Source organism: Anoplopoma fimbria, chromosome 2, assembly GCF_027596085.1.
Source record: "Anoplopoma fimbria isolate UVic2021 breed Golden Eagle Sablefish chromosome 2, Afim_UVic_2022, whole genome shotgun sequence".
Taxonomy (NCBI): Eukaryota; Metazoa; Chordata; class Actinopteri; order Perciformes; family Anoplopomatidae; genus Anoplopoma; species Anoplopoma fimbria.
Genome location: NC_072450.1, coordinates 11,283,098 through 11,299,676, shown reverse-complemented (window position 1 = coordinate 11,299,676; position 16,579 = coordinate 11,283,098). Strand labels below are relative to the sequence as shown.

The 16,579-nt window shown below is 39.1% G+C and overlaps 2 protein-coding genes across 2 annotated transcripts; both read right to left on the bottom strand.

The window, feature by feature from the left end:
* Positions 1-6,491: 6,491 nt before the first annotated feature.
* Positions 6,492-7,982, bottom strand: ugt5c1 (UDP glucuronosyltransferase 5 family, polypeptide C1). Its single transcript, XM_054608863.1, has one exon. The coding sequence runs from the start codon at positions 7,965-7,967 to the stop codon at positions 6,492-6,494; it is 1,476 nt and encodes a 491-aa protein (XP_054464838.1). The 5' UTR covers positions 7,968-7,982.
* Positions 7,983-10,173: 2,191 nt separating this feature from the next.
* Positions 10,174-16,577, bottom strand: chrna5 (cholinergic receptor, nicotinic, alpha 5). The gene is made up of 7 exons (XM_054608851.1): positions 16,487-16,577; positions 13,885-14,036; positions 13,672-13,716; positions 12,028-12,137; positions 11,586-11,763; positions 10,809-11,504; positions 10,174-10,505 (listed from the first exon to the last, which is right to left on the bottom strand). The coding sequence occupies exons 1-7, from the start codon at positions 16,575-16,577 to the stop codon at positions 10,347-10,349; spliced, it is 1,431 nt and encodes a 476-aa protein (XP_054464826.1). The 3' UTR covers positions 10,174-10,346.
* Between the last annotated feature and the right edge of the window lie 2 nt (positions 16,578-16,579).

Here is a 16,579-nt window from a genome sequence, read left to right as displayed (position 1 = left end):
ATCAGTTTGATAAAGCAAATACTTAAATATTGTTTAACTGCACAGCAATCATTATACATAACACTCTGGCCATGGCACAGACAGAGGAATTACAGAGCTGATCCAAAATCAAGAAGAAACGATGAGTGAGTCTGCCAAATATATTGATGCAAACGTTTAAGTGACTGTGTTTTCACAGATTGAATAGATACTTTTTGTGTGAAGAAGTGGTTAAAGAAATCGTCAATGCAGAAGCAAATACAATGGTGGTAATTCATTTTATTCTTCCAAAACTAGTTCTGCAAGAAATGGAAATATAATCTACAATGCTGGGCCCAAAGGAGGTCTGCACACTGTTGGACTCTAAATAAATAGTTTATTTGTCTTTTTCTTTGCTTAAGGCAACATTTCAACCTTTTAGCACTTCCTTAGGCAAGTGTGAAAGACAACAACAGCCATTTCTTGTTGAGGCAGTAATCAATTCAAATCATTATCACTTGCTTGTCAGCAGCTTTGTGTCCACCAGTTAAGAAGTATTTGTCTTGCAGCTGAGTATCTTGGCCTGGATGTGCGCACACTTGGTCTCTCTTCTGAATATAATCTACAATGCCAGGCCACACTTTTGCATTATCAATAATTTTGAAGAGTAAATAATGGGAACTGAACTGACATTAAGTGAACTTGAAGAACTTAATTTCACATTAAGCAAGATTGTACGTACATTCACAAATGCAACCATTGTGTCACCAGGAAGCTTGGTAATTTCTTATTTAAATGTTGAGTCCACATTGATTTCCATGCCAAATATGTAAACGTGTTTATAGAGATAACAGAAAAAAGCATTTAACACGCCTTCCATGTTTCTGAGAACCAAGCAAGGTGGTGTACTGTGTTCAAAGAGTGACACCATGTGGCAATTCTTTGCTGCTACTACAAATGATAACAAAGCCCTCAGATTGTTGTAAAGGGTTATGTCGCCCATTTTGTCATCATTTTTGTTGTAACAAATTCCCAGTTGTAACATTTTCTGAAAGGTTATACTATAAGTTTATGCTTTTAAGGTATCCCCATGAGAAAATGTACTCTAGAATCTTCTGACCTTGCAAATTGGATATTCACAATGCCCTGAAAGCATTCCATGTGCAAAGAGAAAATGTAAATATACACACATCTTGGCTCTGTTTTAACAACGTATTTCTGTAAATAAACATTATAAAAAAACATTATACAAAGGTTTTATCTTTTGTATCTGTGCTTTCTCTGAACCACCAGGATTTCTGACACTGGAAACAAAAGCTTTGGGATGTAGATGTAATTTCAAGGAGTCCACAGAGGCTCTATTTATTACTCTGTGCCCCCTTGGAGCTTACTCAGCTTATTGTATCACAATCAATATAGAGAGTGAGTGATGAAGGACCTTATTGGATGCCTCTCTTTTCTTCTTCTAGCCCTCCTTACTGACAAAAAAAAAAATCTGCTCCTACTACAAGGGGTCTTCACTTCCTCTTAATATCTTAGTACTTCCACCACAGGTTAGGGTCAAACTCTCACACGTACTTAAAGACATATGGTACCATGGTTTACTTTAATTTTGCTCTGCTATAGATCAAACGGGATGATGGAAATTACACTTAAATCACAATCTCCATGTTAGGTACTAGCAACCAAAAACACATCATTTCCTACATGTACTGTGAGTCTAAACGTCCTGGCTGTGGCCTGACTCTCTGTATGTCACTGTCTGATTCTTATTATACAACTTAAAATCAGAGCAGATGGCGAGCTATGTGATTACAAGAAAATCCAGCCCATATTTAATTGAATGCTGGCAGGGAAGCTCAGACAGATACTAGCTCTCAGTCACATCCGATAAGAAACCCCTGGCTAATGAATTGAATTAAAGCTCACTCAGAACCTGTGTGTGGCTGATCTGCAGGAGGGCAGGAGATCTGCCAAACAGATACTACAGGATGTACAAAATAAATGAGCTTTGAAAGGTAGTGGTGAATATTTTCTCGTGGGAACAAAGAAATAAAAAAACAAGGATTGTACTGGTTTTAACTGCTGACAGTTGCTCAGTTAAAGCATGCAAGACACCACAGGAAGTGGCCCATTATATTTACTGCACATTTACTGTTTCACTTCACTGTGGTTGTAGACAAGAACATGATAGGTGCCTTTACAAGGATTCACAAGGTGCTGTCTGTGTAGTCTATGGCTGTCACATTGCTTATAATCATGATCATAATCGCCATCCTTCTGTGTAAGTACATTGTTTTTATTGTTACAAGTTATATATGTTTGATTAACTATTTAATTGTTTGTATAACGAGAAAGGAATAATTTGGCTTCTTTTACTTTAAGGTGCTTTCGCAAATCATGTCACAAGCGAAACCAACGGTGAGCTTCCATTTAAGAGAACACGTCTGTGTGCTGTTTCCTCAGTGTGATTGTATAGCATCGTATCATTTATAGTTAAACGTCTGTCTCTGTTTCAACAACCCAATGCAACAGATATTTTTCCTGCGAAGATCCTGGCCCAGCAGAAAACTATCAGCGAGAACAGTGACCTTTCTGTAACCTGCAGCACATTTGGCCTCAAGAAAAAGATCATGGTTCATGTTTATTTATTTAATGGTGACGCTTTGATCAATAAAAAGATACAGAAAAAAGATGAAAATGATACAGCCTTCATCATACAAAGAGTGGGCCTTCATCACAGTGGAAACTACAGCTGTGTTTACTCCAATGATGATTCACTCCCCAAAGTAGCCAAGAGAGGACAAAACGTGATTCAGATTCTAGTGATACGTAAGTTTTTACACCCCAATATGAAAACATGTCAATGTTATTTCTCGCCACTGACTTTGTCCTCTTTTTGTCGCACAGCCAATTATCTCCCGGCAGATGTTTCGATAGTTGGGCCTTCCACTGTCAGCGAGGGAAACAATGTTGAATTCAGATGTGCTGTTTCTGACACCCTGCAAACACTCGGTGAATGTCAACTCATCAACTCTTACCTGAGGAGGAATGAGACCATCCTTCAAGTGCAAGCGTTTAATGTCACCCGGATGGAGGCAACTTTCACCATCGAAGGCGCCGTCACTAGGGATTCGGGCCATTACAGCTGCGTGGTGCTGCCATCAAAATGCATTCAAGAGCATGAGAAAACCCTCTATGGAAATAACGCAGTGTTGCTCGAGGTCAAAGGTTAGGGGGTCAGCTGCTCATAGTTACAAAATGCAGTGTAAAATATAGAAATATAGTTTTTCTGTTTGCTTTATATAGTACTTCAATGTTAAAAGTCTTCTGAAATGTAGTGTGTTCTTGCTCTCCAGAAAGTTTGTTCCTCCGAGTGCTTGGCTCTATTGGAGTAATAATCCTGATCTTATTAGTGTGTCTGTGTCTGTGGTGGATCAACAAACAAGGTCAGATGATCAGAGAGAAATACAAAGGTAAGTTTTGAGTTCATATTTTGTAGTTTGTAGTACCATCCTGAATTACATAAAAAAAAAATAAGATCTGTTATTAGTGTTGAGATCTAACTTCTATTCTGTATGACACTGTCTTGTCCCACCAACCACAGTATGAACTTGAACCTTTTAACACTTTAAATGTTTTTTTTCCTATTTCAGCCGGCTACTCAGCTGCGTCCAAGTGAGTTTCTCTTTTGACCAAGTCTCATTGATGCTGTCTGATGAATTTCAGAGCATTTTCCAAACTTATGAGCAGATAAGCAGATAGTCATTTTTTTATTTTATTTTGTATTGCTATTTTCAGTGATATGTGCTCTTATACATTTTTTATATGCAGGATGTTTACCGTGAACTAAAATATACTGGGTACACAAGTGAATCTGCCACTAGTCTGCCAATGCTGAGTTGATTAAAGGTCTTGAATTATGTGTTTCTTACAGTGGAGCGAGTCAGCAGGCAAATGCAGACATGGTGGAGGAACAGAGAGAGGGAGAGGATGTGGAAGCATCAGACGGTATGTTGAAAATGGAATTACAGTGAAGGCATACTCTGGGGAATTGTAATGAAATGATCTATGATGACTTAGAAAACAAACATAATCGATCTACATTCTGCTCTGTTAAAATGCAACAATTCCTCTGCTAGGATGTATAAAACATTAGGGACGCCTCCACATTTGTTTTAAAAACTCCACATTTGTTTTTGCCAATTATCTCATAACGTGGATCAAAACCTAAAATGCATGAAAGATCATGGCTTTTACACTCATTCCATGTGGTCATCCTAATTCCTGAAGACGATATACCCATATATTGTTAATTCTGTTTTGTTCAAATTATTTTCATCATGACGTGTCTAGAGATCATTGAGAAAGCAATTTGTGAAAAGTGCAACAGTGCTAAACTACTATCAAATATTTTTTGATTAGAATGATATATATACAGATGTAAATTTATAATAGAAAACATTAACCAATTTATTGGCCTTTCATACATTCTTTTTATCTTTTTCAACTCAGGAGACTCTTTCAGCACAGAGGGGGAAGAAGAGTAAGAAACTTCATTTTAATACAAAGTATTATTTCAGTCTCACTTTTATGCATGTGGCGAGAGTAAGCAACATAAATTATGAAAGTAACATAACAATGTCATATTATAAAGGTCTCATATTTTAAAACACATGATAAATTATACTTTGAAATATCAATAATTGAAAACATTTTCTCAGTTATCAGAAAGGTGCGAGTGCTGAGGACTCTAGCTATGATGATTGTGACGGAGTGTACAGTGTTGCAGGTAAGTGATAAGCTACTTTACTTACGATGCTCAAAAATAAGGCAAAGTGGACAGAAAATGAGAAGAATGAAAATAATTAAACATGTCAGTAAGTTATCAGCTTAGAAGACATAACAACATAAAGTATGATGCTGCTGGTCATTTCAAATGAGAACGTTTTTCTGTTAGCATCTGACAGGAAACCACATCTTCATTGTCAGCAGTGTGCAGATGTTAATAGCATTTTGTAGCATGATTTCTGACTCACAAGAGCTAATTCTGCCATCACAGTAAACAGAAATGAAGTTGAACTAACAATAAATGTATGATTGCCTATAAAACCATTTGCTGCACAGCCCGCTATTTAACTGTGAACTTGTCAACCACAGATGATTTACCTGCCAGACCAAATTCATCAAGTTTCTATGCAGAGTCCTCGAGGAGAAAAAAAATATCCAGTGCTGACCTGAATTAACGTTGATGTGTAACTGGAACACCTGCTTGTTATGCACTCCTATTTTGTTCAGCCTCAGTCACATTTTGTGAGAGTAAGGAAATGTTAACATTTAGAATTGTTGAATGAAGTTGTTTTCTGAATGTACAATCTGAACTTAACATTATTACAGAACACCTGAATAGCAGTATAGCAGGAAGAGGATAAAAAAATGTCCTCCATTAACGTGGATCCTTTGTTTGTTAGATTCCCTATTAACTGTTTAATGAAAATAGTGGTTGTTCCTTCCAATTTTTACAGAATATGTTAGAGTATTTTTTTAATTATAAAAATGTGTGTTGTGAATTGTGTTGATTAATTTGACTACGACAAATCGTTCCCCTTGTTCTTGTGGTACCCATTGTTCAATGATGTAAAGCATATTCAATAAAATTCAATTTCAGATTAGATTACATAATATGATATTATATATTATTTACAAAAAATAGATTTATAAAGAACTCAGGAAAACATAATCATTGTTTTTCATTTCAATAAAAAAATTGGATGAAATGTATATATATGTACATATATCATTTTTTTTCTAAATATATATGTGTGTGTACTAAAAGAATGTTGTTTATATATATATGTTATAATACAACATATCCTTTTATATAGGCTCTGTTACATATGGATAAGGAATTGCATCACATGTCATATTGTAATAATTCAACAATGTCTAACCAGTAATCTAGAAGCTGCCTGCATCCATTTTGTCCTCACATGAAAGTTCAACCGAGGATTTCAATGACCTTATCTAATAAGAAAGCCACTCCATCAGCAGTGGTGGCTGTATGACTAACCATGTTCTTCAGCTGATGAGCTACCAATCAAGATGAGAATCCAATATCTTTGTCACTACTGCTTTCCTCCCCTCTCTCATCACTGCTGCAACTCCTGTGGGAAATACAACAGAGGACCTGATGACAAAAAGAATGGAGTAACAACTTTGTCATAAAATAATAGGGAGCAGCACTGTGCATTCCTGTTTATATTAACATAAATAATTTCTGTACTGAGAGGATTTAACTGTAGTCATGTCTTTTTTACACTTACATACCTTTGAAAGGAAAACATATCCCACGTAATACCTGCCATTCAGCTTAAAAATTAGACTATAAACAGTGGACAATGGATATCTCTTTTTAAGATGTATTTTTGTTTTATGACAAATGTAAATCATTCCATTTCAGTTAATCCAAAAGTCCTAAATATGACAATGATTACATTTTTTGTATAAATAGTAGGACTCGGTTCAGTGTCTTCTCATTTTTTATTTGTTTTTCTTTTCAAGCATTTCTCAAAACACACATATCTGAAAAACACAAGAGGGAGAAAAGCAATCGCTGCAACAGTAGCCAGACAGGACAGAACAACATCAACAGAGTAGTAGGAGTACCAGGGCATTCTGTAGGACTCTGTTCTCAGGTGAGCTGCACCTTTGTGTCTCATGACAAACTCTATCCAGAAGAGGGCGTTATCCAGCGGGGCTATTGGCTGATCTCTGTGCAGCCTGGAGAGCCTCTGCATGTTCATCCTGTAAGAGGGCTCATTCAGCACTTCCTGTATGGCCTTCAGGAAGTTGTTGTTTTTATCCACTGTTGCTAATGTAAGAATCATAGCCGCGCCTCTCTCTTGCAGACGCAGCAGGTTGTCGTATTGGTCGAAAAACACCGGTAGACCCACAACCGGGACTCCATGATAAATAGCTTCTTGAACTCCGTTTGTTCCTCCATGAGCCACAAACAGTTTCATCTTGGGATGTCCTAAAAGGTCATTCTGTGGCATCCAGTCTACTATCATAGTGTTGTTGCCCAGAGTGGCTGGCCTGTCACCTTTATGCCTCCAGATGACTTTCTGCGGTAGTTTAGCAAAAGCTGAAGCGATTTCATTTGTTATATCAACAGGAAGCTCACTCACAAAAGTCCCCATAGACATGATGATGACTCCGTGCTCTCCAGAGCTCTGCACGAACTCCTCCAGGTGTTCAGGAAGAGGTTTTGCTGGTTTACACTGGAACCCACCAATATAAACAACATTAGGCATGGTGGGACGAGGGAACTCAAACACAAAGTCCACTCTCATCAGCCACAGGTCTGCTCCCTGCAATAAGTAATTATATCTGACCTCTGGGCCGAAGAACTGGTCACAAACAGCTTGATACTGTGGACGGATCAAAAATCTGTCCTGAGCTTGCCAAATGACAGAGAAAAGGTGATTTTTGACTCTTTGTATGAACGTCATTTTGTCCGACAGTCCTGAGCCGGTCAATGGGATATAAGATAAAGGGGAAGGTGCAATGGCCATATGTCCCTCTCCGCTAGTTATCCACCGCACATTATAGACCAGAGGCAGCTTAAGAGCATGAGCCAACATTATACCAGCACCCCACGCTGGATCTGTTAGGACCAGGTCATACTCTCTGTCCTTTAATCTATTCATTAAGTCTTTATCTTCAAACATGTTAGTAGCCATTTTGCACATTATTCTATGCATGTCAAACATCGCAGTAAACATCTCAGCCTGCAAACTTGCAAAGCTCAAAACTGAGCTCTCCCCCCTTTCTATGTCAATGATCTTTTTCAGGATCGGGTTAATGAAGTCATGATTAAAGGCTTCAGTGACAGGAACTGTGATTGTCTTGTAGTGCGGAGAGTCATCCTGGATGTACCAACTTTGATTTGTTCGCACCACATCAACAGAGTGTCCTCGAGAGTGGAGAGCTTTGATCATGATGTCCATGTTCACCCAGTGGCTTCCCTCTAAAGGAACAATTAAAATCTTTCGTCCATGACAAATTCTCCATGACAAGAACATGATAGCTATTAGGAGAAGAGAAGTTGCATATATGTGGGCGGACATCGTTGACCTGAAGGGAAAAAATAGATAAAACATCATTAATAATCACTCTGGTAAAGAAATCTGGCTAAAAACGCCACAATATATGATTAAAACAAGTATTTTTCACATTAAAGTTTTCCCCTCACAAAGGAATGTTCTTTAAATTGCATGCAAGATTGATCTGTAACATACCTGTTTTACATGAAGTAGCTCCCAGCATGCATGTGCTTAGATTTTTGTGTGAAACACTCAAGTAACCACTGAATACTTAGCTATAAATTCCAGGGGAGGTTACATAAGTGGATTATGGATAAGCTTTTCTTTAGGCTTTTCTTCAGAAAATGGAACTCTTTGTTGAAGCTGTGGGCAAAAAAGTGTTACAGCTACTCATTTGTACCTCCCTGTGTGAATTCTGTTCTGAATCTTTCTTATTCTGAGTTGCATTTCCCCCTTAGTGTTTCGTATTTATAGTCAATAACATGCTCTTCTTAGAGGAGGATTTTCAAAGGTATTCTCATACAAAACCAAGACGTAAAGCCTTTAATCCTTTAGTGTGTGTCAAGATAGAGCGTGTGCTTCATATCAAAACTTCTTGGCAGTCAATGATACTGACAAACCAAAAGCAGTGCCTAACAACAGCTGTCCAAGACCACCTTATTATATAATAAAAGCCATATAAATTGGTTTTATTCCGAGTTTTGGGGAGAATCTCCTCCCCCTTTTGTCGTTTAATCCATCTTTGGTTTACATAAAAAGACAAAAACAATGCCTAACGTTCTTTCATCTGTGCTTGTTTTTGTTAACAGCTTTGGCTCAAAAATAACTGAGGCAGAAACTGGAAGTAGAATGTTAGATTGTATTACTACAATCACCAAAATGTTTGGGCTGGTGGTGCCTTTATTGTTGTTTTTTTCCACTGTAATGCGAAGACACGGCCACACAGAGGCAGTGCAGGCTCAACCAAAGGCTAAGCTTATCAGCTGCTGGGGAAAATGGAGTGGTGTAGTGAACCTTAGGACCTTTATTACAAATATCCACAGTACATCATGTGAGGTATCTGTATGAAACATCAATCACATAACAAGACAGATTTAGAGTTGTTATAGGACACATTTCCACTTTTGATGGAGCTAGGTTTTGTGCTAAGCTACAGTACGCTAAAAACATCCAGGACTCACAGTGCCTCTGCACTGATCTGTTGCTATGGAGCATATTGCAGTCTCCATAAAGAATGTGGGATTTGTCCTCAGGCTGAAAGGAAGGGCTGCCAGAGGAACTCAAGTCTAGGCAAGAAAGTCCACCTCAGGTTCCCACACATAGTCAAGCAGAATGGACAGATCAACTGTTAAACCATGAGTGTCCCTAGAGGAGGAAAGTCTTACCTAATTGACTGCTCTGAATCATGATCCATAGTTTTTGTTTATGTAACTGTGTTCTTCTGAGTGTTCACAGGAAAATTAATCGAGGGTTATAGGCCCTTTATTAGAAGGAATATGTGGTTCTATTCTGTTGTTCTTTATCACTTAACGTTAACAACCTTGTAACCTTGTAACCATATGTGAAATATAGAATTACCGAAAAGCAAAGTTGAACCATTGCCGTTACTTGAAATATGCCAATGAGATAAAGTGATCACCTTTCCAAACGGTATGCAGACATAGAGTGGTATGTTAAATGAGAATGGAGGTTGTCTCCTATCTATTGTGTGTGTGTATCTGTCAATCTTGTTTGCGAGCTGCCATATTATTCCTGGACAACCTGTCCTGCAACTTGTACAAACACAAGAGCCGTTAGAGGGACATTTTTCCAAAATGATCCTGTGAGGACATGCTTTATTGCCATTTTGTATCTACGAATCTCTATCGGACCTAAAGATGGATTTCCCTCCCCTATGACACCACCAAGTAAAGTAGCTGAAATGAATGCATTGAAATGTACTGATATGTGAGATATGGACAAAACAAATGGTACATGGAAGATTTTCGTATTATAATGTACCAATTGTTCTTTTCATTCATTTTTAAACTCAGAAATACAGAATTCAAGATCTATCGATAACAAACAAACAATGTCTCTGTGACATACGCTCAGCAAACGAGGCCCCAAATCTGCAGCTTGATCTCTGGCACGGCTGTGGTTTGCAGAATGACTGTGGATAAGCCGAGCAGGACTCTATCTCAGGGGTAATCACAGTATCTCAGTCTTTCAAATCTCAAATAAGACCCATAATGAGCTGTTAATGTGCTTTGCCTCCATGTGTGGGTAGTTGAACTGTAGTTCTTAGAGGGTACTTCCAGCATAGTTAGGGACGATGATGTTGGCCCATTTGTAAATAACCGGGATGAAGAGGAGAGCAGAGCCCAGGATCGACACCAGGAGGAAGGCCCAAAGAAACACTCGATCCAGGACTTGGGCTACATATTTCCAGTCTTGGACCACCTGGAACAAAAAATAAGCAGATGTCAGGCCCTAGGCATAAAATAAGATAATCCTTTATTAGTCCCGCAGCAGGGACATTTACAATATATATACTCAATAATTAAAAGCCAGATTTTGATGATCTTTGTGGTGTTTGACTAACATAGAGTATTCAATCTTGCAATGTTTTTACAGCCTTTGTCATGATTTCTTTTGTTCTATATAAGTGAAAGCATGGGGCCAAAAACGATAGTTAGTACCACAATTGACCAATTTCTATTATTATCTATGGAGGTACAAATACACAAATTCCAAAATACTCACCTCTCTGACCTCATTTTCTTTAACCACATGCATGGTTATGTAGCGAATAGAATCCAAAGCTGCTTGTAGGTTATGTCTGGTGTAGAGCAGAGAGGTCAGTTCAGGTGCTGAGTCCTTCATCTTGCCCCGTCTTGCTGCTCTTCCTGTTCTTGCCTCTCCACTTGTGGCGTAACGGTCCGCATGGCTGCGCATGCACAGCAGCTTAGGCAGTCGATGCAGGAAGATCTTCCTCACCCAGGGTGCCATGTCGTGATGTGTAGAAGAGGAGCGATGGTGGATGTTGATGGCAAAGACGGTGATGATGATGGAAAGCGTGACGAAGATCATAGTGAAGACCAGGTACTCCCCGATGAGAGGGATGGCCTTCGAAGAGGAAGGAATGATCTCTTCAATGACCAGGAGGAAAACTGTGAGAGACACCAGGACTGAGGTGCAGAGAGAGATCTTCTCGCCACCGTTTGAAGGCAGATAGAAGACAAGGATGGTGAGGAAGGACAGGCCAATGCAGGGGATGATGAGGAAGAGGGTGTAGAAAAGAGGCAGCCTGCGGATGATGAAGAAGTAGGTGATGGTGGGATAGGTAGCGCCGCTGTCTGTCCTCAGACTACGGCTGCCTGTGGCCTTCACTATCTCCCATTCACCGTTGTCAAAATAGTCCTGCTTGTCCACATGGAAGTCCTCTAGAATTATGTCAACCTGTTAAACAAAGACACAGTTAAATCTTGTGTCAACCACTGGTCATTACTAACACTAATGAACTATGAAGTGGAGACTCACCTGGGAGCCATCATATGTCCAGGAGCCAAACTTCATTGAACAGTTCTGGAGGTCAAAAGGGAAGTAGGTGACATCAATAGTGCAGGCTGACTTGTAATTGGCTGGTGGTGTCCATAAAATGGTTCCATCGTACTTCACAACTGCCTTGGTGACAGTACCCTCAAAACGCCCATCTGAACTGTTGAAAGAAATATCATTTATTCATCTAAAAGATTCACTGGTTGCTAGATTAGCTTATTGCTAGAACGTCTACTTCAGGCATAGCTGGACGTTTCTTTTAAGAATTTTCTTAACTTTTCAAATATTAAGTTTTAGACTTTTTTCTGGTCCTTTAAAATACTTTTAATGATAGAGTGCTGTCAGGATATCAGTATGGTCATAACTATCATGTACATTTTGGGAAATATAATTGTCATTTCCTTCCATATATAATGACACATACTTATCATACAGTACAACGTCAGGGCGCCAGATCCTGTTAGAAGGGACTCGGATAGTTGTGATGCCGAGATAGTCATCAGGGTTCCATCTGAGTTTCCGGTCAAGCCACTCCTACTTAAGAAGGAAAAATGTAGTTAAAACTCATCATAGGGGCTTTAACGGAAAGGTTTTAAATTTGGGGGAATTTGTTGTATTGCCAAGGGCAAAACGATAATTTTGATAACAATCATCTGTCTGTCGCTAAGAAGCAACAGCCAGCAGCCAGCTAGTTTCGCTTAGCGGGGGGGAAACAGCAAGCCTGGGTCCTTGGTAACAAAACCTGCCCACCAGCAACTCTAAAGATAACTAATCGACATGTCGTATCTAATTTGTTTATTCCATACAAAAATCCAAGTGTAAACATGACAAATTACTATTAGGCGCATTTACAATGTCTTAATTAGTGAGCTTTAGACATAGACTGTATAAAATATGGAAGGAATCTCTGGGACGTTTCCTCCAGGTTTCTGAAGAGCCTTTGTGAAGCTCAAACTGGGTCGCGATGGGTTAGGGTTAGGGTTAGGGTTACAACACAGCCTGATTTCCGGCTAATCGAAAAATGGGCAGAGAGTTGGATCATGCTTGTCTGGGTGACACAGCAGATGACACTGCAGTTTTTGGTACGTCTGCATTGACTTCATCTTTCAGCACCGAAGGTTGCCGCTTGGCTTTATAATTCAATTCAATTCAGTTTATTTTGTATAGCCCAGAATCACAAATTACAAATTTGCCTCAGAGGGCTTTACAATCTGTGCACATGCGACATCCTCTGTCCTTATAGGTGGTAGTAGGTTGTTTATGTAACTTTTTGATAGAGCAAGGCTAGCAGTTTCCCTCTGTTTCTAGTCTTTGTGCCAAGCTAGGCTGCTGGTGGTAGCGCCATATTTACTGTACAGACTTTTTCATAATTCAATAAGCCTGTTTTTTTCAAAACGTAAGACTTTTACCTCAAGGTAGTATACTTTGTGTGCTGTAATGTTATGCTTGCATACAATATTTTGCCCAACTCCAGGCTACAGGGAAGGGTACATGGTACAATTTAATGTTATGCTACTAACAAGCAAGCAAATACGTATATTTGCTTAGATATGCTACATGGTAAGTAACCTGTGAAAAACTTATCTGAAGGGGAAAACCACAGTTTGATACAATGAGATACAATGCATAACTCTGACATACTTTGCAAATGATATGTTTGAGAGATAGCCATTGCCCTTTCCATCACCCTTTTTGCATGATGCAATCCATCAATGTGAAAGGGGGCAACTGACCCAAATGGGAAAGCCTGGTCTGTGGAGATGAATCAAAAGATCCATGACAGAAAGGACATCCGAGACCATGAATAAGGCTGACAGGAGCAGGAGCAGAGAGGGACAGCTTGTGGAGGCAGGTGTGTGGGCACAGGGCCGAAAGGACTCATATTGTCAGTGAAATGCCACCAGACCAGATTATTAAGGGGTGACTGGTTGCCTCTAAATGCCATGTAAGACCACATATTGTTTTAGAAACAAGTAAACATTAACAGTCATATTCAGTCAACTTTATCTGCACGTTCACTGATGATGGTGTAATGTAATATTTAGGTAAGATGTGAAGCTCAACTTGCCTGTTTCATCCACACATTGGTTGTCATTCGCTGATTTTTTTCATCCTAGAGCAGTGAAATAAGAAAAGTTCAAATTTCTATTTAAAAAGTAGCCAAGTTGAAACAATTCTCAACCGTACTGTTCACTGAACATTCATGGGCTGTGGTTATCGCCCCCAGTGACACAAATACATTAATAACAATGTCAATTATCAGTTCTTTTTTTCCCCTCACCACATCAACTAACTGGGAGATGGCCAATCCAAACTTCACACGGATCGTCTGGTTTAGGTATTCCACTGGACGGACCCATTTCTGGTAGTTTCCAAAGAGGTATTTGAACAGCTTGTCCTCTGCTTTCGCAAAGGAGGAGAGTTTTGGAATCCCTAAAAAATATAAAATAAATAGAAGGTTAAATAGAAATTGAGCAAATACAACAGCAGCTTCGATTTGTAGTCTTAGGCTTGATGATGAATTCATTTCCAGCTCTGTTTCAAGCATTGCTCTTATACAGCACTGCATTTACCTCGCTGACCTTACTACAGTGTTTATGCCATCTACAGTTTCTGGATATGACCTCCATGGTAAGCCTTTGGTTTCAAGAAACTAAAATCTTGACCCCAACACACACTGAATATACATTGGTGTTAGGATTCCTTATAGCATATCATATATGCAAGCCTGTTTGTGATTTGAGAAAGCATTGCAGAGATATAGCCTGTTTCCTATCTACAGCATGTCCTTCACTACAGTAAGAAAATGATATGCCTTCTTTGACTCATATGCGTCAGTGATTGTAAATAATGCATACACTCTCAATTCAAGGTGCAAGCTTTTTACTTAAAAAAATCGCTGCTTACCAATCAATCTTGGAAGCTTAAATATTTAATTAAAGGTAAACATAAAAGGGACTGTGAAGTGTGTTGATGGATCTATAAATGTCAAGAGCTATAGGTCAAAACATGTCCTGAACGTTGGACTGACAAAGATGATTGGTGAATTGACCCCAAAACTAAGAAGTATCTCTTTGAATGACATTAAACAATGTACAAGTTGAAAACTGGCAATTATAGAAAAAAGACAGGAAGCCTGCAAAAACGATTTGGTGCCAACTCACATTCAGCGCTTGTCTACTATTTTGTTTAAATTCGGTATGAGCTTCCTTTGCCCCTTTCAGAAATCTATAAAAAACTGTGCTTTTCCATCCGCATAAAAGCAGACAAGACATGTAGTTATGACATTATGTGAAGTAAAACGATTAGGGTAACTGACCTGTTTCATATAACTGGGACAATGATTCTAATCACAGTCAAACTGGTGCATTGTTTTGCTGAAGCAGAGCTCCTCGGCAGTGTAGAAAATATTGATCACATTTTGAATTACAGACCATTTCTGTTCATCCTGCTCTTTAAATCATTCGCCAACATGGTTATAAACTCAATTTATGGATGGAGAATGTGGCTGGAAATCTACTACAAAGCTGACCACAAATGTATGGAGGTGTCACCCTCTCAGTGTGCGTGGATCAATAAAGACAAGGCTGCAACACCCTCAGTCAATGACTGTGTGATAAGCAAATTCATCATCTGTTCACCCTCTCCCCCACTATCAACAGCATATTGCTCCACTGAAAAGCATGCTGCAGAATCTGCTTGATTCTAGATTCCTCTTTTAGTGTATGAAGGAAAAGTACAGAGTCAGAAATGAGTTAATAGACAAATATAACGGATGTGCTACAAGGTAAAGGATATACTCATTTTCAAGTAGACCCTTCAGATTAGAGTAGATTCAATGCTGTCTGGTAGGTGCAGCGGGCAGCATTACAAAAAATAAATCAACATAAATTAAACATGAAATATATGATGTGTGGTGTTCTGCCAAACAGATGGCGAGGATCACAGTGAGATCAAACGAAGATGACACTTTGCTACAACGGGCCAAATACGCAAAACATCAATAACAGAATGACAATAAGAGAAACCAATAGATTGAAAAGCAGAAGGCAAAGAAACCCATGAAGGCCATACACATACGAAGATATGCATAAACATACTGTAAACATGTATACAAGTACACTGTACAGTTTATACATGCACACACACAAATATATACACGCTGTCATGGCAACAGCGGTTCCTGTTTCTTCCCTCTCCTCCTGCTAGTACTTACGGTTGATATCAGTGTCGTTTTCACCTCAGTATGTACAGAAGAAAGTACAGCTATCAGTTGCCTCGTTAGTTAAGCCGAACAAAACGTTAGTTAAACGCGAACAACTCAGTCATTACACGACTGTCCCTAGTTGTCCTGTGATGTGAATGCTCCAAAGTCGTTAACATGAGAAGATTTCCCATCCATCCATTATGACCTTTAACCTACTGTTTGCCTGGTTTCCTGCGTTATTTATTCTAATTTATCTTATTAGTACATCCCAACAATATCAGCCAGAGGATGATATCTAAAATGTCTAAAGAGAAAATATGTTCCCATTTTTTTTGTATTGGGTTTCTGTCTTTTAGTTGTTATAAATGTGCTGCTTGCTCAATAGCGTGGCTCAATTATTAGAACTTCCCTGCAGGTATAATGTTTGATCGCCCAAAAAAGGGAAATCAAACTACCAGACCAGCAGTAAAAATTGATGTTATGATATAATGGTCACACTAATAATTTTAGTTTTACTTGGCACTCTTCACTGACCATCTGCCAAATCTTCTCTCTCTGATTCTACCTATCCACTAGAGTCCAACTTATCTTCGACTATGCCATCTGTCACCTGTGAGCCTATTACATCCAACCACGGTGATTTTGATGAGGCATTCCCAGTCCTTGGGAAACTTACGCAGCGAGTGGCACAGGTGGCAGCAGCACAGCAATGGCAGCAGCAACAGCAGTGCGAGAGAGGTGGCTGCCCCTCCGGCTCCCAGCATCATAT

Excerpts from the sequence above, each read along its gene's own strand:
- ugt5c1 (XM_054608863.1), bottom strand. The coding sequence starts at position 7,967 with ATGGACATCATGATCAAAGCTCTCCACTCTCGAGGACACTCTGTTGAT.
- chrna5 (XM_054608851.1), bottom strand. The coding sequence starts at position 16,577 with ATGATGCTGGGAGCCGGAGGGGCAGCCACCTCTCTCGCACTGCTGTTG. Across the intron at positions 13,717-13,884 it reads TCTCCCAGTTAGTTGATGTG|GATGAAAAAAATCAGCGAAT; the intron begins GTGAGGGGAAAA and ends TCACTGCTCTAG. Across the intron at positions 11,764-12,027 it reads GACGTTGTACTGTATGATAA|TTCAGATGGGCGTTTTGAGG; the intron begins GTATGTGTCATT and ends TTCTTTCAACAG.